General features: G+C 45.0%; 1 protein-coding gene across 2 annotated transcripts in view; it reads left to right on the forward strand.

The window, feature by feature from the left end:
* Positions 1-23,907, forward strand: part of RFX1 (regulatory factor X1) — a 72,841-nt gene that overhangs the window by 42,294 nt on the left and 6,640 nt on the right. For both annotated transcript variants that reach the window (XM_077470444.1, XM_077470445.1), the window contains 13 exons: positions 2,898-2,992; positions 10,128-10,431; positions 10,832-11,013; positions 11,594-11,713; positions 12,796-12,911; positions 12,990-13,108; positions 13,979-14,079; positions 14,213-14,364; positions 16,291-16,388; positions 17,517-17,666; positions 22,236-22,444; positions 22,789-22,942; positions 23,058-23,103. In XM_077470444.1, coding sequence (XP_077326570.1) covers positions 2,898-2,992; positions 10,128-10,431; positions 10,832-11,013; positions 11,594-11,713; positions 12,796-12,911; positions 12,990-13,108; positions 13,979-14,079; positions 14,213-14,364; positions 16,291-16,388; positions 17,517-17,666; positions 22,236-22,444; positions 22,789-22,942; positions 23,058-23,103 — 1,846 coding nt within the window. The remainder of the gene's footprint in view (positions 1-2,897; positions 2,993-10,127; positions 10,432-10,831; positions 11,014-11,593; positions 11,714-12,795; positions 12,912-12,989; positions 13,109-13,978; positions 14,080-14,212; positions 14,365-16,290; positions 16,389-17,516; positions 17,667-22,235; positions 22,445-22,788; positions 22,943-23,057; positions 23,104-23,907) is intronic.

The following is a 23,907-nucleotide window of genomic DNA, read 5'->3' on the forward strand; positions in this document are numbered from 1 at the left end:
CTGAAAAAAGAAAACAAATACACCACATCTAAGGACTGGTAAGCTGCAATATTTGACAATTTAGATAGATCAATCAACTTGGGTATAATCAGCCTGCCGTATTTTACATGTAATTTTTGCTAGCGGCTGGTCTAGCTGCTAGTAATAATCGTTATGTTCTCCCGATGGGGAAGGCTTCCTCCTGCCGGGATAACACAGTAGCTCCGCGGGAGGGGTTCCCCTGTCAGCACTGTCTGTGTTGATGGGGGAATCAATCAAATTTCAAGCCATGGTTTCAGGAAAGAAATTTGCTCCGTCTATGGCCGGCCTTAGTCACTAGAGCTGGAATAGATCATTAGACAATACAGTGGCTCTACCTAACTCCTTAACAGCTGTTGTCATACGATATTGGCCACAGTACATTGTTTTCAGTGAGTAGGTAATGCTCTTGTTATAGATGTAGGCCGCTTACATACTTCATGAAGCCTAACTGGAATACTCCCAAGATGTTGCTAGGATGTTGCTCAGTGAGGCCTAGTCATCACTGCTCTCCTCCTCCATCACAGGGTGGGCTGAGCTCAGAACTACTGCCTCAGGGGAAAGAAAGAGCATGTAAGGGGGTTTGAATTAGAGGCAGAGCTCACTCCTGTGATGGAGGAGGTGAGCAACAATGACTTTACCTCACTTAGCAATGTCCTGGGAGTATTCCATTCAGGCTTCATGAGGCAAGTACATATTCTACGCCTATAGCAAAGGCATTATCCAACTTTAGTCAAAGCTGCACAGTTTGTTTTTATCTACAGGCGTCCTTTATCTGCATAGGCAGTTTTTTGATAAAGGTGTAATAATCCTTTAAAGTGGATATAAACCCATCAATTTAATGGTTTCTCAAAACAGTTAAATTCGCGGCAAGCCGTGATTGATAACTGTCAGGCCGCGTACACACGCGGGGACTGTTCGCCCAACTTTGTCCGCTGAACAGTGTTTCGGCGGACAGTCCGCTCGTGTGTGGGCTTTCAGCGGACAGTTTCAGCGAACAGTCCGCTGAACAAGGTTTTTCGGAAATTCCGAAAAACTGTCCGCTGAAACTTTGTTTCAGCGAACAGTCCCCTCGTGTGTAGGCTTGTTCGTCAAACTAAGTTCCGCGCATGCTCAGAAAGGATTTACACGCTGAAAGTTATAATGCAGTGTATAGGCCGTCGTATTTTTCGTCCCGTCGTACGTGCCGTTCACGTCATCACGCACGGTTTCAGCAAACTGTTCGTTCGTCGTGTGTGGCCATGTCCGTCCATGCTAATTTTGAGCGGACTGTTTGCTGAAACTGTTTGACGGACAAAGTTGGGCGAACAGTCCCCGCGTGTGTACGCGGCCTCAGAGTTCCAAGTGTGCTTATATCAGCTCTCAACAGAACTGTCCAGCCATCAAATGGCTAGTGTCATAACTGATCACATGTGCAGCACCATGGCAACTGCATATCAAACAGAGACCAAGATGGCAGCTTCCTTGGTGGAAAAGGATAGGAGTGTTTAGTTCCGCTTTAATGAAAGAATAGTGGGGAGTCAATGTTGCTCCTACATGCCTTTAAAGCAGAGCTCTAGGCAAACCACTAAATACCTGGATGAAATGCATATCAGAGGGCTGGTTTAAAAGAGAAGTATGGGAATTTTTATTTTTTATTTTCTTAATCATACTTACCTATCCTTGCCCGCTGGCTCTAACACTGAGAACCGAGCTATCAAACATGGCCAATCGCTCGGTTCTCACAGCTCCATTAGGAGAGAGCTGGTGACTGTCAGTCAGCAGTCTCTGCTCTGCCCCCGCCCCGTGCTCACTGGTGTGCGCTGGGCTGTGGAGGGGGTGGGATCGGCTGGCTCAGGCTCTCAGCAGCTTACTGAGCTGGGTGCCGGTTCAGGCATGTGGACAGATCCTGACCATATGGTCACGATCTTTCCCGAGCCTGGATCGGCTCTGTGACATCAACCGACAGCGGGCTTCAGCCTGCTGTCTGCTGAAAACAGGTCACAGTAGTGCAGAATGAACTACACTCCTGTGAGCCACACAAGTACAGCCAAAGCTTCTCCTTTAACTCTCAAAGAATTTAAATTTCTGTCCATCCTGTCTTTAGGTTTACATAGCGGTGGTTACAGCACAACCAGGTGGATGACACTATTTTCTCAGTTAAAGATACAGTGGTGTCATCTCTCCACCCCCTTCCTGATGACTGGGAAATGAAAGAGCAGCAGCAGACTCTACTTACTGCCTTTCTTCTCCTCTTGGCACATTCTTTTCAGAACATTATCATGCATAGCCTGTTTATTTTAAATGGGATTATGAAAAAGAAAGTCTGCTAAGAAATAAGTCCTGCTGTAATAAATCTAGATGACATGCCTCTGGTTCTAAAATGTTTTATAAATGGATACATTATTTGTGAGCATTATGTGAAGACATTAGGAATATATACTTAATGTCCTTTGGTCACTGTATATCTGTGTCTTTATTTCTCAGAGCTCAGGCACACCTGCCCCTTGTAGTACAGCTGTGGAGGAGACTAATCAGCAGTCAGTAGACATCAGTTACACCTTCCTGCTCAGTTCAGCTCAGGACCTCCACACCATGCAGCCTGTGGTTTCAGGGTCTATAGAGGAGTGGCTGGAGCTGCTGTTTGTCATGCCTCGGCCTCTACTCTGCTCCTCCGTATTTACAGACAGCCCTCAGAGAGTCAAGGTGCAAAAGGTCCCTCAGGTATTGCTGTTTGGCACAGCTTGTTACAGCTCCAGAAAGTAGGTGACAGGGAGACGAGGCTGGGACCAGGGTCAGGACTTTGTGACTGGATACTGGGGAGAAGAAGTGGAGACTGCCTGACGCTTACCTGAACCTCTGTATCATACCATTGTTTGACTTGTATCTCTCACTGGTAGGTTCAGCAGATGCAGCAAGTCCCTGTACAGCACGTGTATCCTGGGCAGGTCCAGTATGTGGAAGGAGGAGATGCCAACTACACTGCAAGCACCATGTAAGACCAGTGTGTTAAAATTTGTATAAAGAGGACCTGTGGCTGGCGTAATAATGCAAAATAGTTGGGTAGGAAGGTTGAACAGAGGAGGCATGACATTAAAATCCTCAAAGTAATACAGTTCTGGGCTACACTCCTTATAGAGTTGCGATGGTGGATAGTGCCATGCAAAACTACAGTAAAGGGAAGAAGGTCACCAGCACTCTGTTGTAGATTATCAATCAACACGTGTCACTTGGGTCAAACAATGCCAACATTTCAGGGCTGTCCAGGGTCCCTCCTGTCACTTTGAGGAGAGGGCTCTTCTCAGCCCTGAAAGGTTGGCTTTGTTTGACCTATGTGATGTTACATGAATAAATATGTAAATCTAATATCCCACACCCACGCAACCAAAGTGCAATATTTTGATAATGCAAAAAAACATAATAATACAACCTAAAATTGCAACCTAAAACAAAAAAAAAACAAAAAAAGAGCTGCTCGTCGTCAGACTTACAATAATGCTGCGTACACACGATCGGACTATCCGGCGGACAAACTGCCAGACTTTGAAGTGGAGGTCCGCCGGACTTTCCGAATTAACGGACTTGCCCACATACGGAGGAAAGTCCGTTAATTTTGAACGCGGCTTCAGGTAGACAGGACTAGCACAGGAGGTCAATGTCACCGCCTTTGGTGGCGAAATTGACACCTGGTATGGACTTAAAGGGGAAGCCCTACGCCAAAAAAACGGCGTGGGGGTCCCCCCCAAAGTCCATATCAGACCCTTATACGAGCACGCAGCCCGGCCGCTCAGGAAAGGGGGTGGGGATGAGTGAGCCGTACCAGGCCGCGTGCCCTTAACATGGGGGGGGGGGTGCTGCGCCCCCCCACCCCAAAGCACCTTGTACCCATGTTGATGAGGACAAAGGCCTCTTCCCAACAAACCTGGCCGTTGGTTGACGGGGTCTGCGGGCGGGGGGCTTATCGGAATCCGGGAGCCCCCTTTAATAAGGGGGGCCCCAGATACCGGCCCCCCACCCTATGTGAATGAGTATGGGGTACAATGTACCCCTACCCATTCACCTGGTGAAAAAAATGTAAATAAAACACAACACAAGGTTTTAAAATAATTTATTGCACAGGTCCGGGGGTCTTCTTCCGTCTTGGGGGGGTCTTCTCGCCGGACTCCTCTGTTACCTTCTGCTAGCTCTTTTACTAGCGGAGGAGCCCGGCTTTCTTCTTTGTCGCCACCGCCGTCCAGGGGGTCTTCTTCCGACTTCGGGGGTCTTGTCCCCCTCTTCGGGGGTCTTGTCCCCCTGTTTGATTCTTCTTGCCGGGCCTCCGCTCCTTCTTCCAGCTCTTTTACTAGGGGTGGCCTGGTCTTCTGTCGTTGTCGCCGCCGCCTTCTCTTCTCTTCTTCTCTTCTTCTTCCTTGAGATGTTGAATCGACGCTGTCTCTGGCTGTAATGACGCACGGCTCCCCCTTCCCCAAAGCACCCCCCACCCCCCCCTTTCCTGAGCGGCCGGGCTGCGTGCTCGGATAAGGGTCTGATATGGACTTTGGGGGGACCCCCATGCCATTTTTTCAGCGTAGGGCTTCCCCTTTAAGTCCATACTAGGTGACGGGGCCAGCGAGGTGTCAATCTCGCCACCGAAAGCGGTGACATTGACCTCCTGCGCTAGTCCCGTCTACCTGGAGCCGCGTTCAAAACGAACGGACTTTCCTCCGTGTGTGGGCAAGTTCGTTCATTTCAAAAGTCAGGCAGACTAGCACACAGACAGCCGGATTGTCCGGCGGATAATTTTTGAGTCAAAACTTCTTTCTAAGTCCGCCGGCCCATATTTGGGCTATTCAAATTAATTATTAAAGTTGTTCCTAAAAAAAATATATATATATATATATATATATATATATATGTGTGTGTTTAAAAAGGAAAGAGCAACAGGCGGGACTTTATATGAGGCACACGGGGGCAGAAGCAAGACATTTTGGTAAAAAATTTTTTGGGTAAAAAACAAGTTTTTAATAAATACAGGTAATCATATATTTACATGTTATTGCACAGTCATAAATTAGTATTCTCTATTTCATCAATATATACACATTCCAACAAGGACTTAATAGTAAACATATGAAGAGTTGAGTGTTCAATAAACACAATTTATATATGAATACGTGACACATTGAAGCGTCATTTACAGAAAAAAAAAAAAAACACAGAAATAAGAGGACAAAAAATCAAGAAGGAACGTTCATGCTTTGTAGAAAATTGTATACACAAAACGGCAGTTGAAAGCTCTACGCGTTTCGTGACCTTATAGCCACTCGTCAGGAGCAACACCGTAGTGGTAGCCTATGGATAGAGTAAACAACCATATTTTAATAAAAAAAAAAAAAGGAAAAGGGGGAGATAGACAAATGTACAGACATGGAGAACCCCCCACAAATGCACATTCGACCCACAGACTTACATATATATATCTGCGCAGAGGCGGCACCGCACACCGAGAGTCGGGCCGGCCCAAAAATGCCACGGACCGGGGCTGAGGGAGCACGCCCGGGGGACAACAAAAACGCACAAACAACACCCCCGGCAGGTTGATGTGTGGGATGTGGCTGCAATTTGGTGTTAAAAATGGGGTGACCTTCAGGGAGGGACCTATGGAGAATAAGCGATTAGTGTTAATGTGTGTTAAAATGTGTGTGAGAAGTTAAAAAAGGGTGTAAACTAAAAGAAAAAGAATGGGAAACTAAAGTGGGAAAAGAGGGAAATGTTATGAAGAGGGAAAATAAAGAATACCTCGTGTTATGTGAGTAAGGACAAAGAAGCCATAAGTCATGTAGTTGCAATTGGGAAGTGAGGGAGGGAGATCCAGAAAGTGAGACCTTGCACAGGGGGAAGCCCATGCGGATGGCGCCGCCACAGACCCGCTCCCAGCGTCATGCATCCGAAGTCCAAGGGGGCTAGGAAGGAGTCACACAGCCGCCAGCCATACCGCGCAAGCTAGGCAGCCGCACGCACCAAACCCAGCCCCCAAGTGGTCAGAGATGGTTAACCCAGCAGCCAGAACAAGCACGCCAGAAAGGCGTCACTTATCCAGCGCTGGAAGCATGACGTTGACGAGCAGTGGAGGAAACCCCACCCGCCCCACGTCAGAACAGGGCGGGGGAGATCCCCAGTGCACGTCGCAACCCCGGGTCATGACCGAAACGAGCACCGCCACAAAACAGACAGCGCCCGACATCGCCTATGCGCACATACAATGAAGTCAGATTAACAAAAAATAAAATGTAGAATAAAAATAAATATGAAAAGATATAGTTTCCAATTAATAGTTTTTAAACACAAATAATCGAAATTCATACCAAAAACAAACAAACAAAACAAGGAATCAAAATGAAAAGTTTTGAAAGAATATAAATGAACTTTACAGACTTGCATATATATATCTGCGCAGAGGCGGCACCGCACACCGAGAGTCGGGCCGGCCCAAAAATGCCACGGACCGGGGCTGAGGGAGCACGCCCGGGCGACAACAAAAACGCACAAACAACACCCCCGGCAGGTTGATGGGTTTTCCCCTTTTTTTTTTTATTAAAATATGGTTGTTTACTTTATCCATAGGCTACCACTACGGTGTTGCTCCTGACGAGTGGCTATAAGGTCACGAAACGCGTAGAGCTTTCAACTGCCGTTTTGTGTATACAATTTTCTACAAAGCATGAACGTTCCTTCTTGATTTTTTGTCCTCTTATTTCTGTGTTTTTTTTTTTTCTTTAAATGACGCTTCAATGTGTCACGTATTCATATATAAATTGTGTTTATTGAACACTCAACTCTTCATATGTTTACTAATAAGTCCTTGTTGGAATGTGTATATATTGATGAAATAGAGAATACTAATTTATGACTGTGCAATAACATGTAAATATATGATTACCTGTATTTATTAAAAACTTGTTTTTTACCCAAAAAAATTTTTTTACCAAAATTTCTTGCTTCTGCCCCCGTGTGCCTCATATAAAGTCCCGCCTGTTGCTCTTTCCTTTTTAAATACCAAATCGGGATGGAGGAGGGGATGTGAACGGCCCCTATTACCTCATTTAAAGTCCCAAACAATTTTCTTTTTTCTCTCCTTTTGTCAAATCATATATGTGTGTGTGTGTTAATGAGTTGCGATAAATTGAAAAAAAAAAAACTCGAGTCCGGTCGAAAAATCCGGTCGTCTGTGTGTTAGTCCGATGGACTAAAACCGACGCTAGGGCAGCTATTGGCTACTGGCTATGAACTTCCTTATTCCACATCATCACGTTCGAATCCATCTGACTTTTGGAATGATCGTGTGGGGCCAAGTCCGTTCGTTTGAAAGTCCAGCAGACCTCAGCTGCAAAGTCCGTCGTATTTTCCGCCGGACCAAGTCCATCGAAAAGTCCAGTCGCGCCATAACCTCTGTTTTTTGGTTTAAGTTTTTTTAGTGCTATTTGAAACTTTTTAAAATTTAACGCAACTCTATAACATTTACCAATTTTCAAACTGTACGTACGTCTTGCAGGACAGTGGCTGCTTACAGTGTTTAAATTATAGATTTTAGCACAGTTTTTTCACCTTTTTTTCCTAATAAAAAAAAAATAAAAAAATAAAATATATATACATACATACATACATACATTTTATTTATATATATATATGTGTGTGTGTTTTGAGACTTTTTGATAACGCATTGTTTGATGCTACACTTAACTTTATGAGAGTGCGGTCAAGTCCTTAAAGCGGAGTTCCACCTAAAAGTGGAACTTCTGCTTATCTGTCTCCTCCCCCCCTACAGTGCCACATTTGGCACCTTTCGGGGGGGGGGGGTACCTGTTTTTGACAAGTACCCCTTCCCCACTTCCATAGATGGTGCTGCAGCGCCATCCCTCGAAAGTTTTGCCCCCCTCCTCTTTCCCCCGCCGCTGGGCCAGTTATAAAGCGCTTGATGCATGCGCAGCATGGAGCCAGCTGTGAGGCCAAAAGGCTTCACTGCCAGTTTCCCATACCAGGAATGGCGGTGGCAGCACCCGACAGACGATTTTTAGATCCCTGGACAGCCGACATTGCAGGAACCCTGGACAGTTAAGTGTCCTAATATTAAAAGTCAGCAGCTACAGTATTTGTAGCTGCTGACATTGAATTTTTTGTGTGGGGGGCCGAACGCCTCTTTAAGCCTAGTACACACAATGAGATTATTGGACGAATGATCGTCCATTTTTTTTGTTGCACTCTAATCTCTATATCAAAAATGAAGAGGTTACTAAAGTCACACAAATTCTCGTATGACAGAATACAACTTCGGAAGTGATGTAATGTGTTTTATTGTATTTTTTCTGAGCATGCGTGGTCTTGGTCTTCCGACTTTTCTTTTTCAGACATATACTGTACTGATTGAATAAAAAACTTACGATCTGGTGTCATGCAAGAAAAGTTTTCATGCTTTTCCCCCTCAGATATTCTTGGATGAACTGTTCTGATTGGCTATTGAAAGCTTTGTACTAATAATCAAATTAACATTGATCACTCCGAAAGCGATTTTTGTCATCTGATTTTCTGATCGTGTGCATGAGGCATTAGGCTTTAGTAGGATTTTTCTTAACATTGGTAAAATTGTGTTTGTCATTCATCTACAACAGAGTGCTGGTTTTAAAATCCCCACCTGTCATTTTGCATCCTTAGCTCTTCCTGTAGGCACAGGGGTATGGCACTGTGGAAAAGTTTGATGTGCCATGTGTGTTGGAAGGCAGAAAGAGAAACATAAAAAAATATATCAGGTGACAGATTTCTTGACTCCCCCCTAAGACTTTTCTCAAGCAGCTCCCTCTATCTTGCTAGAATATACTCTAAGCACCATTATCAGGATACCATCACACTAAAGGCCCATTCACACTGTGACAGAACCAACCGGGACAGGGGCTTTTGGGGTGGACTGCAGGGTAGCTTCTTGCCTACTGACAATGGGCCCTGGCATTTGAGGGAGTTACAAGCATTCAGGAAGATGTCCTGTTATATAATGCAAGATGACATTACCACATTTAACAGTCAAGAAAGCCATGATGGTCTCTGCCAAATTTAAATTTAGTGAGAAGATGTACAGCGCCTTGAAAAAGTATTCACACCCCTTGAAATGTTCCACATTTTGTCATGTTACAACCCAAAACGTAAATGTATTTTATTGGGATTGTATGTGATAGACCAACACAAAGTTGCACATAATTGTGAAGTGGAAGGAAAATGATAAATGGCTTTGAAGATTTTTTACTAATAAATATGTGAAAAGTGTGGCGTGCCTTTGTATTTTGCATTGTAGTTTGCATTGTTTAGGATAATGTGATCAAACTCTCACCTGATTTTGTGTGGTATATATTCTGTGTGAGTTTGCAAAAAAAGTCAGTTCCAGTTTGCACCTAAGCTAATGTCGTCTAGTTCTTGGGTGCAATGCTCAGCTATAATTCCTGGTTCCAGAGTGGAGGAAGCTGTATTTTAGTGGAAGCACCAAAGCAGGATGCTAGGCAGTCCGTTACACACACCATATGCATTGGGCTGCAATCCCAAAGCATAGATAAAACAATTTGCCTTATGCCCTATTATTTTATTTTACAACAATGTGCTGCATTGGTGTGCACCGAGAAAAAAAAAAAAGAAAGAAAGGTGGACAAGATGCATTTTTATACAGTGCAGCGTGTTGCAACACAACATACTGCAGTGCATAAAATTGAATTACGGTAAATGTTTTTTGTTTTGTTTTTTACATTTTATTGAAAGAAAAAAGTAAACAGTGTGATGCATTGTAACAATGTGTTGTAGCCGCATAATATTTTAGGATTTTGGAAAATAAATTTGTAATTGGTGCCAATTTTTACCAGTAACGTTAATGTGTCTTTCAAAATGTATCGTGACATAGACCTACCTCTGTTCCCCACCCCTGCTGTTTATCATGTAAAGGGAAGGAGAGAGTACACAACGGTTTTTTTTTTGTTTTGTTTTTTTCAATATTTTCTTCTATTATTTGAATTTTCATCCAGTGCCTTTTGTCTCTCAACCACTTTAATGTAAGAGATTCTATAGTAAGGACTAAAAATCTTCACATCTCATTTGCGTATTTATTTGTGTCCCTACAGCCGCTCTGGTTCCTACACCTACACCGAGACCCCACTTTACAGCCAGGCCACAGGATCTACTTATTTCGAGTCTCAAAGTGCCACAGGGCAGGGAAGCTCTCCCACATCCTCACCAACTGTGGCCAGTAGCCCCATGTATGTATCCGGAGGGCAGATCCTTGCCAGTGCCACCCCTCCAGGGTCTTCTGGAGGAGCTGCTGCAAGTGGAGGATCAGGATCTGGGACCTATGTCATACAGGGTGGATTTATAATGGGCAACTCTACGCAGCCCTACTCTCACACCACACGTGCCTCTCCTGCCACAGTAAGTAGGCCAGCGTTTGTGTTTGAAACCATTCTAGGAGGTAGCTGTCATGGGCTTATTGCACTAGGGCCACCTAATCATTCCTCCATTTTCCTGGGTCCTATGTAAAATGCATCCACTTTAGAGGTAAATGTTCGGGGGGGGGGGTGAAGCTTTCAATACTAAACATTTACCAGAGTGCTGGATGAACCCCCGGACTCTGCACACAGCAGTGTGTATTTAAAGGTTAGCCAACACTGGCATCTATATATGGCAGGGCATGGGTGTATGGTTGATGCTTTTACACATTGCATCCATGAGTATTTATGCAGCCCAATGGTGCAGTGATAAGTAAAAATGCATTGTTTTGTTAAGGATCCTCCTATTACTTTCTGTGTGACTGTCGTTTCTTCTGTACCAGGTGCAGTGGCTACTGGACAACTATGAGACGGCAGAGGGAGTGAGCCTCCCACGCAGCACTCTTTACTGCCACTATTTGCTGCACTGCCAGGAGCAGAAGCTGGAGCCAGTCAATGCTGCTTCCTTTGGAAAGCTTATCCGCTCAGTCTTCATGGGATTGCGCACTCGACGGTTGGGAACCAGGTACAGACTAAAAACTGAGGGTTTGATTTACTAAAGGCAAATAGACAGTTGCACTCTGCAAGAGCAGTTGCTCCAAAGCTTAGTAAATGAGGTAAACATTCACTTTGCAAAGAATACCCAATCACGTGCAAGGAAAAAAAAAACAGCACTTTTGCTTGCACATGATTGGATGATGAGAGTCAGCAGAGCTTCTGCTCATTTACTAAGCTCTGGAGCAACTGCACCTGCGGAGTGCAACTGCACTTAAGTGCACAGTCTATTTGCCTTTAGTAAATCAACCCCTATGACTCTTAAATAAATGTGATGTGCATATGGAGCGCACAGTCCTGCACTGCAGTGTGCATATGGAGCGCTCAGTCCTGCACTGTGATGTGCAAAGGGAGTGCTCAGTCCTGCACTGTGATGTGCAAAGGGAGTGCTCAGTCCTGCACTGTGATGTGCAAAGGGAGTGCTCAGTCCTGCAGTATACATAAGCAACACACAGTCCTGCACTGTGAAGTGCACAGGAAGCGCAGAGTCCTCACTGTGATGTGTGCTCTTTATATATGTTAAGACTAACATTATTATTTCTTTTTACTAGAGGAAACTCCAAATATCACTACTATGGGCTCCGCATAAAAGCCAGCTCTCCCCTTTTGCGGCTCATGGAGGATCAGCAGCATCTTGCTATGCGGCAACAGCCATTCTCCCAGAAACAGAGGTAATCTTCTACAGTCTCCTCCCTCTGTGGTATTCATAGTACTCATTGATCAGTCATTAGTGATTCCTGCTCCTCTTCTGTGTCTGTTGTCCTTTAAAGCTGGTTTAATCTACCCATATTTTGCCTTCCCTGGTTCCTCTCTTCTTCCACATCAAAATGCTAATGACATTTTTAAAGAGAACCTTTCCATTTTCATTACATATCTTATTTTAGACCCAGTGACATAATCACTGGATCTCTCTGTATCTCTATGCAATGCACGCAGGTCATGGATGGTGGGAGAGGCCAGCAGGGTGCTGTATGTAGGTTCAATCACAGCCAGTGAGAAGGGAGCGGGGGCGAGCTGCTCTCTGTATGTCTTATGGACACACAGAGCTGGCTCAGGAGCGAGCACGTACTTTGCTATGGGGGCACTTGGTGTAGGGGGGGGGGGGGGGCAGGAGCGCCGGCGGGAACCACAGAAGAGGAGGTTTGGGGGCTGCTCTGTGCAAAACTGTTGCACAGAGCAGGTACCTTTTAACATGTTTGTTATTTAAAAAAATAAATAAAGCTTTATTGTCTTAGAATCACTTTAAGTGAACTGTGGTAACATTGTGAGTATTAGTACAATCCCTGTAGTCAACTACAAATTGTGGTTCAAGAGATTCTGTCAGTTTGCCCATTTTCAGAACGATAATAGATTCTCTTGATAGGGGTATCCTTGTCCAGTTTTACCCATGTTCCCTGTGCTTTTCTGCTTCTTCTATTAGTGCTCTTGAAATAACCTTTGCTTCCTGGTAGAGAGGAGTATATGAACTCCTTCACTTCCCCCCAGGATGTAGAGCTCTGACCCAAGAAACCAAATGCCTCACCCAAACACTGTCATGGAGGAGAGGGAGCAAGTCATTGACCCTGTATATGTTCCGACATTGACTGTTGCAGTTCTTAAAAAGGTAATAAAGTAAGGGCTCTGACAAACAGTAGGGGTAGGGGGAGCTGAATAGGCCATTTGTTAAATTAAAAGCAAATCTAACATACTTTGTTAACTTTTTCCATGCTTACCAGTGCAACTTTGTGTATCTGACAACTTTTGTTTCTCCAAGGATGAAGCCCATTCAGAAAATGGAAGGAATGAGTAATGGGATAGGAGGAGCCCAGCAGCCACCCTCTGGCCTTTCAGATATCAGCTCCCAGGTTCAACAGTACCAGCAGTTCCTAGGTAGGCGATGGATAATGAGTTCTCTCCCATGTACATACATCGCCAATTCCTGAAAATCCCCCATTGTCTTCTGTGCAGATGCCTCCCGGACTCTGCCTGAGTTTTCAGACATAGACCTACAGGAAAAACCACTTCCTGATGGAGTCCTTTTGGCTGACATCAAGGCCTTCCAGCTGCTTTATCGAGAGCACTGTGAGGTAAGTGATTGCATCTTTTCCTCTTTTTTTAATTATGGACTAGACTCTGGACCTTCTCCTTTCTGTCCATAAAACACACTCAAAGCTGAATTCCAGGAATTCATCAAGTTCCTATTGACACCATTGATCTTTTTAGCTATTTGTAAGGAGGTAATTCTTCCCAATGACCACAAGCGTAAGGAGCGTTCTTCCCACTGACCATCACACTAATGTATCCTGAGTTGTAGATAGTCATTTTTAGTAGGGGTTCCCTGAGAATGGAAGGTTAATTCAAGGGTTCCTCAATGTTGAAAAGGTTGAGAAAGGCTGCTCTAATTGTATCTCTGTAACAGAGCTTCACAAAAAAAGGATTGTTGGAATGGGAGAAATGGATGTGCTTTGTGAAATACACTTACCTCCATACTCTTGATCTACCAATCAGCCATATGAATGTCTCTGAATGGTTGACTTCTGCGGTGATGCTGCTGGTGCTTCCAAAACAGGATTGGAGTTTTTTGAGAGTGAGGAGATCTGGACTTCTGGGATCTAGAATTCACTATGACTATGAGAAGAATACATATAGTCCAGACTTCTACTCCTACTTATTAAAGCAGGAATAAAGAAGAATGAGAACAAAAGTGGATTTGTTGCCCAGAATGACCAATCAGGTTTCATCTGTTTATTACCTGTGAAAAAGAAACACACATCTGATTGGTCACTATGGGCAACCACTCTACTTTTTATTTATTTATTTATTTTTATAAAAAGGCCATATTTATTTAGGTAAATGTATGCTGTGCTCCTTGCTTTACGTTCCACTGATATCTGATTAGCAGAACTGCCTTTAATTAAGAGAAACTTGTCTTACTAATGACTTCTCGTGTGCCACAGGCTATAGTGGACGTGGTGGTGAATCTTCAGTTCACCCTGGTGGAGACCCTGTGGAAAAAATTTTGGAGGTTCAACCAGACTCAGCACAGCGACAGCCCTGTGTGCGTATCAATACAACCACCAGACACCTTTGTATCTCAATAGCTCCTTTATCCAGTTCCCCGCTCCCCCACTGTTTCTCCATAGCTATGTTTCCATACCTCTACAATGATCCCTTTCTTTTTCACCTTACAGAGATGATGAAGCAGAGAAACGTTTGCCAAAGGACAGTTTGGTGCTTTTGTCAAAGTATGAGCCTTTGCTGAAATGGAGCCGGGACTGTGACCACTTGCTATACCAGGGCCTTGTGGAGACTCTCATCCCGGATGTGCTACGTCCAATTCCCAGTGAGTGTTTTCTTGTAGCCAGAAAATAGTAATAGCAATCCAGGCACATAAAAACTTAGCACAAAGTTCAGTAGCTAAAGATGACCTATCATTATTTACCTAATAGGAAACATTACCTAGCTGATAGTGAGCTGTGCATGCCTCTTCTAATTGTGGGGGCTTACGCTAGGCATTGTGGGTCCTCTTCAATGGGAGCTGAAAGCTCCCTATAACTAAGGGAACTAAATCCTTTTTTTCCTATAAATTCAATTTTTATTGAATATTTAGGTTCGCAACAAAAGGCAGTACAGAAAACCACTGCCAGAAAAAAAAAAAAAGCAATAAAAAAAAGCTACGCTCAATATAGATATAGGTCCGCAATTATAGACTAAGTAGGGTGCTTCAACTACCATTTGAGGGGTGCATTTTGGCTCCGTGGTAAGATATGATTAGGAAGCATTAATGCATTTACCACCATAGGACAGGAGGGATAACGGCAGATCTTCAAGCTTCCACCACAATAGAGGCTGAAATTTGAGTAAATAAATGAGGGGCACCATCCCTCAAAGAGAGACGCAGTTAGGAGGTAACACCTCCAGAGAATCTAATAAAAGGGCGCAAGACACCAGTAAAAGGACCTTAGGGGGATGGTCACACTGATGGTTGTGTAATAGTGTCTGGGTGCTCTAACCACGGGTTTCAGACTTTGTCAAATTTAGTTGGACAATCTCTACCACTGTAGGAAGCCTTGTACAGGGGAATCATTGAGTGAACCAGAGATTTCCATTGCTGTAGGAACGGGGGACTAAATGATCTCCAGTGGAAAACTATACGTTTTCTAGCCTAATTTAACAACAAAGCACTCTCATGACCTTGCGGGGGGCTAAGGGCTCCACTAGACCCAGCAAGCAGCCTCTTAACTCGCAAAGCACCAAAATGGCTATCACCATAAAGATGAATTGGAGGCCTTGCGTCCAAAAGTAAGTAATTACGGGGCAACTCCAAAAGATGTGGCAGGACAACTCCAAAAGATGTTGCAGGATAACTCCAAAAGATGTTGCAGGATAACTCCAAAAGATGTTGCAGGACAACTCCAAATGATGTGACGGGACAACTCCAAAAGATGTGGCGGGACAACTCCAAAAGATGTGGCAGGACAACTCCAAAAGATGTGGCAGGACAACTCCAAAAGATGTTGCAGGACAACTCCAAAAGATGTGACGGGACAACTCCAAAAGATGTGACGGGATAACTCCAAAAGATGTTGCAGGATAACTCCAAAAGATGTGGCAGGACAACTCCAAAAGATGTTGCAGGACAACTCCAAAAGATGTGACGGGACAACTCCAAAAGATGTGGCAGGACAACTGCAAAAGATGTTGCAGGACAACTCCAAAAGATGTGACGGGATAACTCCAAAAGATGTTGCAGGACAACTCCAAAAGATGTTGCAGGACAACTCCAAAAGATGTGGGCGATTAAATCTTTGCATGTCCAGATGGTACTAGCTTTACTGCCAGTGACTGCACAGCCCAAGGTGTTACTAATTCAGAAACCGCACTTCCTAATCACATTCACGTGCAGCATTTAGCTACAAGATTAGCATTTTTAGGGATCTTTTAAAGTGAATCTGTCATAGGAGAAATATGTGTCTGCCACGACTGACCTCCTTTTGTAAATGCTTACCTGGCTGCTTTGCTTCGCTGACCATATGTATGCAGATTAGAAAACTCAGAAGTCTTTATCTGCATATTTTTTGTAGATTGATGAAGCCACAGGATCAGCATGACAGGCAGAAACTATTTAAAGAAAAAAAGGTCAGCAGTGTCAGCCTCAATGTTTCTCTCTTGACAGGTTTCCTTTAAGTGGCTGTAGGTATTTTTTGTAATATGTTGCGTTTTCTAGCATGACTTGCAGGTAGCAATTTCCCAAACTTTGTTTCCTCAGGTGCCCTGACACAGGCCATCCGGAACTTTGCCAAAAGTCTAGAGAGTTGGTTAACAAGTGCAATGATGAATATTCCAGAGGAGATGGTCAGAGTGAAGGTAAGATGAACAGGAATCATTCCCTATTCTCAGTGGTGCTCCCAGTGGTTAATGATGGAACTGCAAATCAGAAGAAATTAAGATGATTGCAACTATGTCACGCTCAAGAGTGGATGATTACATAAAATCCTTTCAACGTGAAACAAACTTCTCCATGAATGGAACACATTTTTCTCTCTTCAAGAGGTGGCTCATGTGATTAGTTTCTTGACTATGGTCATATGTTTCTCCAGTTGCCAGGTTTACTGTTCAGGCAGAGATGCAGACTGGACAGCGGTGCCTAAACATAACTCCTCTGGTAACATGAGCCACTGCCAGAGTCCTGTGTTAGAGATGGTGAAGATATTGCCTCTCATGTAGATAAAATATATAGTCTTTATTTTGGATAGAGTGGAGGATTGCAACCCCTGTTGGGCTTTTGATACTAGCTGGGGATTTTCCCTCCCTTACTGTCTTGGCGATAACAGTTTAAAGTGGAGCTCCACCTAAAAAGGGAAGTTCCACTTTACACAGTAAAACTCCCCAGCCCCCCCCCCCCCCCCCCCCCATGCCATATTTGGCATTTCATTATTTTTTTGTTGGGGGGGGGGTGCAGGTACCTCGTTTTGACAGGTACCTGCTCTCCCACCTCTGCTCTGGCCACCTAGGTGACTCTCCCCCTCCCTGAAAACAGTGTACATGCAGCTGTGAAGTCACTAGCTGTCACAGCCGGGTGCCCACACTTGTAATGCCGGGGAGAGGCGAGGATTTGGTTGGCCACATCGCTGGATCGTGGGACAGGTGAGTTTTTGTAGCTACTGACTTTTAATAAACACAAAAACACACGGAACTCCGCTTCAAGAGACAGGAAGTGATAATAAATCTGCAACAGGGACACAGGCACTAAAAGTAAGCTGATAGGGGTTCTAACCCTCCTACTCTACTAAAAAAAACACTTTAATATCTCAGTGATCTGAAGTTTTATATGCAGTACTACACTGAATGTAGCTGATATTTCATGTTATTATGTACCTGTATTATTTCTTTTTCCTAATCCTATTTTCTACAGTGCCACTGGAAATGTTGGCACTAAAGACATAAAAAAAAAAAATAGCATGCTGAAGCAGTTTATTTTCCATTTGTCTTTAGGTTGGTGCTGCAAGTGCATTTGCTCAGACTTTGCGGCGCTATACATCACTAAATCACCTGGCCCAGGCCGCCCGTGCTGTGCTGCAGAATACCGCTCAGATCAACCAGATGCTAAGTGACCTGAACCGTGTAGATTTCACCAATGTGCAGGTAGCCTCAATTCTGTCTTTTTTTTTAATCTTCACCTCTTACTTCTTCTGTCAAGTATTCAGCACTCTCACGTCCTTCTGTGTCGTCTCACAATGGGAAGTAATGTGTTTCTGGTGTGGTTCTCCAAATCTGGAGTGAACTATCTCTTTTCTCTGCCTATTATATACCTCTGTACTAGCCAATTCTCTGGGATTATCCTCCAGCACTGAAGAGCACAGTCTACTCTCTGCCACTTGTGTGTCTCTGGTGTTGCCCTCCAGCACTGAAGTATGGTCTCTTCTTACCTCCATCCTATGCCTTCTGTGTGTCTTTGTACAAGCCATGTCTCTGAGGTCGTTCACTACCATGAACGCACATTGTTTCCTCTATCCTCTTCTTGTATACCTCTGTACAAGCCATGTCTCCGTCCTCCAGTACAAAAGAGCACTACCTCCTTTTCCTCCAACTCTCGCCCATCCACATGTCTGTGTACAAGCCATGTCTCTAGGGTTGTCCTCCAGTACCTAAGAGTCCTGCCACCTTTCCCCTCACGCTCTGTCACCTGTGCATCTCTTGTGCAAGCCATATCTCTTGGGGTTGTCCTCCAGCACAGATGGACGCAGTCTCCCTTCTCTGCCTCTTGTATACCAATGTGCAAGCTATGTATCTAATGTTGTCCTCCAGTCCACAGGAGCACTGCCTCCTCTCCCTCCAACTCTTACCCATCCATGCATCTGTACAAGCCATGTCTCTGGGGTTGTCCTGCCTCCTCTCCCCCCACTCTTTTTTTCTGTGCACCTTTGTACAAGCCATGTCTCTGGGGTTGTCCTCCAGCACAGATGGATGCTGTCTCCCCTCTCTGCCTCTTGTAGACCGATGTGCAAGCTGTGTCTTTAGGGGTTGCCCTCCAGTACAGAAATGCTGTCTCTTATCTCTGTTGTTCTCTAGCACTGAAGCATGCTTTCTCCTCTCGCCTCCTTGTCTTTGTACAAGCCATGTCTCTGGGGTTGTCCTCCAGTACTGAAGAGTCCTACCTCCTCTCCCCCCACTCTCTGTCTCATGTGTGTCAATGTACAAGCCATGTCTCTGGGTTGCTCCTCTAGCACAGACATGCACTGTCTACTCACTCCTCCACTCTTTGCCTCTTGTGTATTTCTGGTGTTTGACCATCAGCTCTGAAGTGCACTGTCTCCTATGTCTCTGTACAAGCTATGGGTCTGGTACTCTCCTCCAGCACTGAAGCACTGTCTCCTCTCTATTCCGATATATCCTGTATCTCTGCTGCTCTCCTCCAGCACTGAAACGCTGTCTCCTTTCTATTCTTCTGATATATCCTGTATCTCTGCTGCTCTCCTCCAGCACTGAAGCACTGTCTCCTCTCTATTCTATGATGTATCTCTGGTGCTGTCCTCCAGCACTGATGCACTGTCTCCTCTCTATTCCATGCTGTATCACTCTGATACTCTCCTCCAGCAATGAAACACAATCTTCCCTCTATTCTTCCGATATATCCCGTATCTGCTGCTCTCCTCCAGCACTGAAGCGCTGTCTCCTCTCTATTCTTGCTATGCATGCCATATCTCTGCTGCTCTCCTCCAGCACTGAAGCACAGTCTCCTCTCTATTCTATGCTGTATCTCTGGTGCTCTCCTCCAGCACTGAAGCACTGTCTCCTCTCTATTCCATGCTGTATCTCTGATACTCTCCTCCAGCAATGAAATGCTGTCTTCCCTCTATTCTTCCTATACATTCCATATCTCTGGTACTCTCCTCCAGCACCAATGCACTGTCTCCTCTCTATTCTTCTGATATATCCCATATCTCTGCTGCTCTCCTCCAGAACTGAAGCACTGTCTCTCTATTCTATGCTGTATCTCTGATACTCTCCCCCAGCATTGAAGAACTGTCTCCTCTCTATTCTTCCTATACATCCCATATCTCGTACTCTCCTCCAGTACTGAAGCACTGTCTCCTCTCTATTATTCCAATATATCCCGTATCTCTGCTGCTCTCCTCCAGCACTGAAGCAATGTCTCCTCTCTATTCTGAGTTGTATCTCTGGTGCTGTCCTCCAGCACTGATGCATTGTCTCCTCTCTATTCCATGCTGTATCACTCTGATACTCTCCTCCAGCAATAAAACACTGTCTCCTCTCTATTCTTGCTATGCATGCCGTAGCTCTGCTGCCCTCCTCCAGCACTGAAGCACTATCTCCTCTCTATTCTATGATGTATCTCTGGTGCTGTCCTCCAGCACTGATGCACTGTCTCCTCTCTATTCCATGCTGTATCACTCTGATACTCTCCTCCAGCAATGAAACACAATCTTCCCTCTATTCTTCCGATATATCCCGTATCTGCTGCTCTCCTCCAGCACTGAAGCGCTGTCTCCTCTCTATTCTTGCTATGCATGCCATATCTCTGCTGCTCTCCTCCAGCACTGAAGCACTGTCTCCTCTCTATTCCATGCTGTATCTCTGATACTCTCCTCCAGCAATGAAATGCTGTCTTCCCTCTATTCTTCCTATACATTCCATATCTCTGGTACTCTCCTCCAGCACCAATGCACTGTCTCCTCTCTATTCTTCTGATATATCCCATATCTCTGCTGCTCTCCTCCAGAACTGAAGCACTGTCTCTCTATTCTATGCTGTATCTCTGATACTCTCCCCCAGCATTGAAGAACTGTCTCCTCTCTATTCTTCCTATACATCCCATATCTCGTACTCTCCTCCAGTACTGAAGCACTGTCTCCTCTCTATTATTCCAATATATCCCGTATCTCTGCTGCTCTCCTCCAGCACTGAAGCAATGTCTCCTCTCTATTCTGAGTTGTATCTCTGGTGCTGTCCTCCAGCACTGATGCATTGTCTCCTCTCTATTCCATGCTGTATCACTCTGATACTCTCCTCCAGCAATAAAACACTGTCTCCTCTCTATTCTTGCTATGCATGCCGTAGCTCTGCTGCCCTCCTCCAGCACTGAAGCACTATCTCCTCTCTATTCTATGATGTATCTCTGGTGCTGTCCTCCAGCACTGATGCACTGTCTCCTCTCTATTCCATGCTGTATCACTCTGATACTCTCCTCCAGCAATGAAACACAATCTTCCCTCTATTCTTCCGATATATCCCGTATCTGCTGCTCTCCTCCAGCACTGAAGCGCTGTCTCCTCTCTATTCTTGCTATGCATGCCATATCTCTGCTGCTCTCCTCCAGCACTGAAGCACTGTCTCCTCTCTATTCCATGCTGTATCTCTGATACTCTCCTCCAGCGATGAAATGCTGTCTTCCCTCTATTCTTCCTATACATTCCATATCTCTGGTACTCTCCTCCAGCACCAAAGCACTGTCTCCTCTCTATTCTTCTGATATATCCCATATCTCTGCTGCTCTCCTCCAGCACTGAAGCACTGTCTCTCTATTCTATGCTGTATCTCTGATACTCTCCCCCAGCATTGAAGAACTGTCTCCTCTCTATTCTTCCTATACATCCCATATCTCATACTCTCCTCCAGTACTGAAGCACTGTCTCCTCTCTATTATTCCAATATATCCCGTATCTCTGCTGCTCTCCTCCAGCACTGAAGCAATGTCTCCTCTCTATTCTGTGTTGTATCTCTGGTGCTGTCCTCCAGCACTGATGCACTGTCTCCTCTCTATTCCATGCTGTATCACTCTGATACTCTCCTCCAGCAATAAAACACTGTCTCCTCTCTATTCTTGCTATGCATGCCGTAGCTCTGCTGCCCTCCTCCAGCACTGAAGCACTATCTCCTCTCTATTCTATGCTGTATCTCTGGTGCTGTCCTCCAGCACTGATGCACTGTCTCCTCTCTATTCTTCCTATATATCCCGTATCTCTGCTGCTCTCCTCCAGCACTGAAGCACTGTCTCTCTATTCTATGCTGTATCTCTGATGCTCTCTTCCAGCACTGAAGCACTGTCTCCTCTCTATTCCATGCCGTATCTCTGATACTCTCCTCCAGCAATGAAACACTGTCTTCCCTCTGTTCTTCCTATACATGCCATATCTCTGGTACTCTCCTCCAGCACCGAAGCACTGTCTCCTCTCTAGTCTTCTGATATATCACATATCTCTGCTGCTCTCCTCCCAGCACTGAAACACTGTCTGGTCTCTATTACTTGCTATGCATGCCGTATCTCTGGTGCTCTCCTCCAACACTGAAGCACCGTCTCCTCTCTATTCTATGCTGTATCTCTAGTGCTCTCCTTCAGCACTGAAGCACTGTTTCCTCTCTATTCCATGCCATATCTCTGGTACTCTCCTCCAGCACCAAAGCACTGTCTCCTCTCTATTCTTCGGATATATCCCATATCTCTGCTGCTCTCCTCCAGCACTGAAGCACTGTCTCTCTATTCTATGCTGTATTTCTGATACTCTCCTCCAGCATTGAAGCACTGTCTCCTCTCTATTCTTCCTATATATCCCGTATCTCTGGTGCTCTCCTCCAGCACTGAAGTACACTTTCTCCTCTCTTCCCCTACATTCTTCCTCTCGTGTTTCTGTACAAGCCATGTCTCTGAGGTTGTCCTCTAGCACTGAAGCAAACTGTGTCCTCTCTCCTCAGGAGCAGGCGTCCTGGGTGTGTCGCTGCGCGGATCGCGTTGTCCATCGGCTGGAGCAGGACTTTAAGCTAACGTTACAACAGCAGAGCTCACTGGAGCAGTGGGCTGAGTGGCTGGACAGTGTTGTCTCCCAAGTGCTGAAGCCACATCAAGGATCACCCGGTTTTTCCAAGGCTGCCAAACTCTTCCTCCTTAAGTGGTCCTTCTACAGGTGGGAGATTACGGTTTAAAAATAAGGCATTTGTTTTGTAGAGAGGGTGGAAAGGATAGAAGCTCTGACAAGTTTTTTGCTGTCTGGATCCTTGTTGGGCAGATTTATCTGCTTTTCCTGACCCATCGGCACCAGACTGGAAGTGAGGTTAAATCTCTTCGCTGGTTAAACAGTAATAAAAAACCTGCCAATTTCCAGACATACTTAAAAAAGTGTTTTTGTTCCTTTCTGAGATTTCCCTTCATTTTCTGTTGTGCTGTAGTTGTGAAGTGTGAGGGAGAGATATGATTGGACACAGAACCAGTCATGTGACGTGACACAGACTCTTCTGTTTTCATTTCCAGCTCGATGGTGATTCGAGATCTCACTCTGCGCAGTGCGGCCAGCTTTGGCTCCTTCCATCTTATCCGCCTGCTGTATGACGAGTACATGTACTATCTGATAGAGCATAGGGTGGCCCAGGCCCGGGGAGAGACCCCCATCGCTGTCATGGGAGAGGTAAGGTCCACAGCTGCTCCGCACTGAAGCCTCAAATGTTGGCAAACATCATATAAACTTGTACGCTCCCGTATACCCTCTACCTTTTACCTAAGAGTAATGTCTTGTTTTTTAGTTTGCAAATGTGAGCAGCTCATCACAACCCATGGATCAGGACAAGGGTAAGTGTGCAACTACTGACAGGAGGAATGGATGACGGTTTCTACATGAGCTAAGTATATATGTCATGTTAGTTCACTGTGGACAGGGCTTTAAAGAGGAAGTAAACCCTGATGGGTTTACTTCCTCTTTCATTCCCTGCAAAGGCAAAGCATAATGGACTACTATGCATCGCATAGTAGTCCATTATGTGTCACTTACCTGACACAGGAGCCAGCGATGTCACCGCTGTCCCCTGTAGTCCGGCGCATCCATCTTTTCGGTGGAGTCTCGCAGCTCCGCCGCTGTCATTCGGTGGAGCCGCGATGACGTCACTCCCGCGCATGCACACGGGAGCCGACACGCGCGGCAGCGGTGCCTGTCTTCGGGCAAATATCTCCTAAACCGTATATTTCTTGGACCTACAGGTAAGCCTTAATATCTAGGCTTACCTGTAGGTCAAAGTGGTTTGTAAGCGTTTACAACCACTTTAAAGTGGTACTAAAACCAAATGCAAACATTTATTACTTTGTAGCTCACCAATTCTTAGGTGTGATGTCTGCATTAGTTTTCTGTTTTTAGGCTTTCTTTCCTTTATTTTAAATTTTTTTCAAAATTATTTTTATTGCGTTTGTATAAAAAACGAGATACAAAACAGAGCCAATTGGGCATACCCTGGCTCTTTCATTTATTTTTACCTGTGATCTGGAAAGCAATACTTTTTTTTTTTTTTTTGCAATAATAATACCTGCTTTCCAGATGTAGCAGTTAGAGGGTTGAGATAACCATTTACCACTGACGGGTGTTAGTGCAAGACCTGGGTCTCT

This window comes from Lithobates pipiens, unplaced genomic scaffold, assembly GCF_037356315.1.
Source record: "Lithobates pipiens isolate NorthernLeopardFrog02 unplaced genomic scaffold, aLitPip1_a1.2 Scaffold_8, whole genome shotgun sequence".
NCBI lineage: Eukaryota > Metazoa > Chordata > Amphibia > Anura > Ranidae > Lithobates > Lithobates pipiens.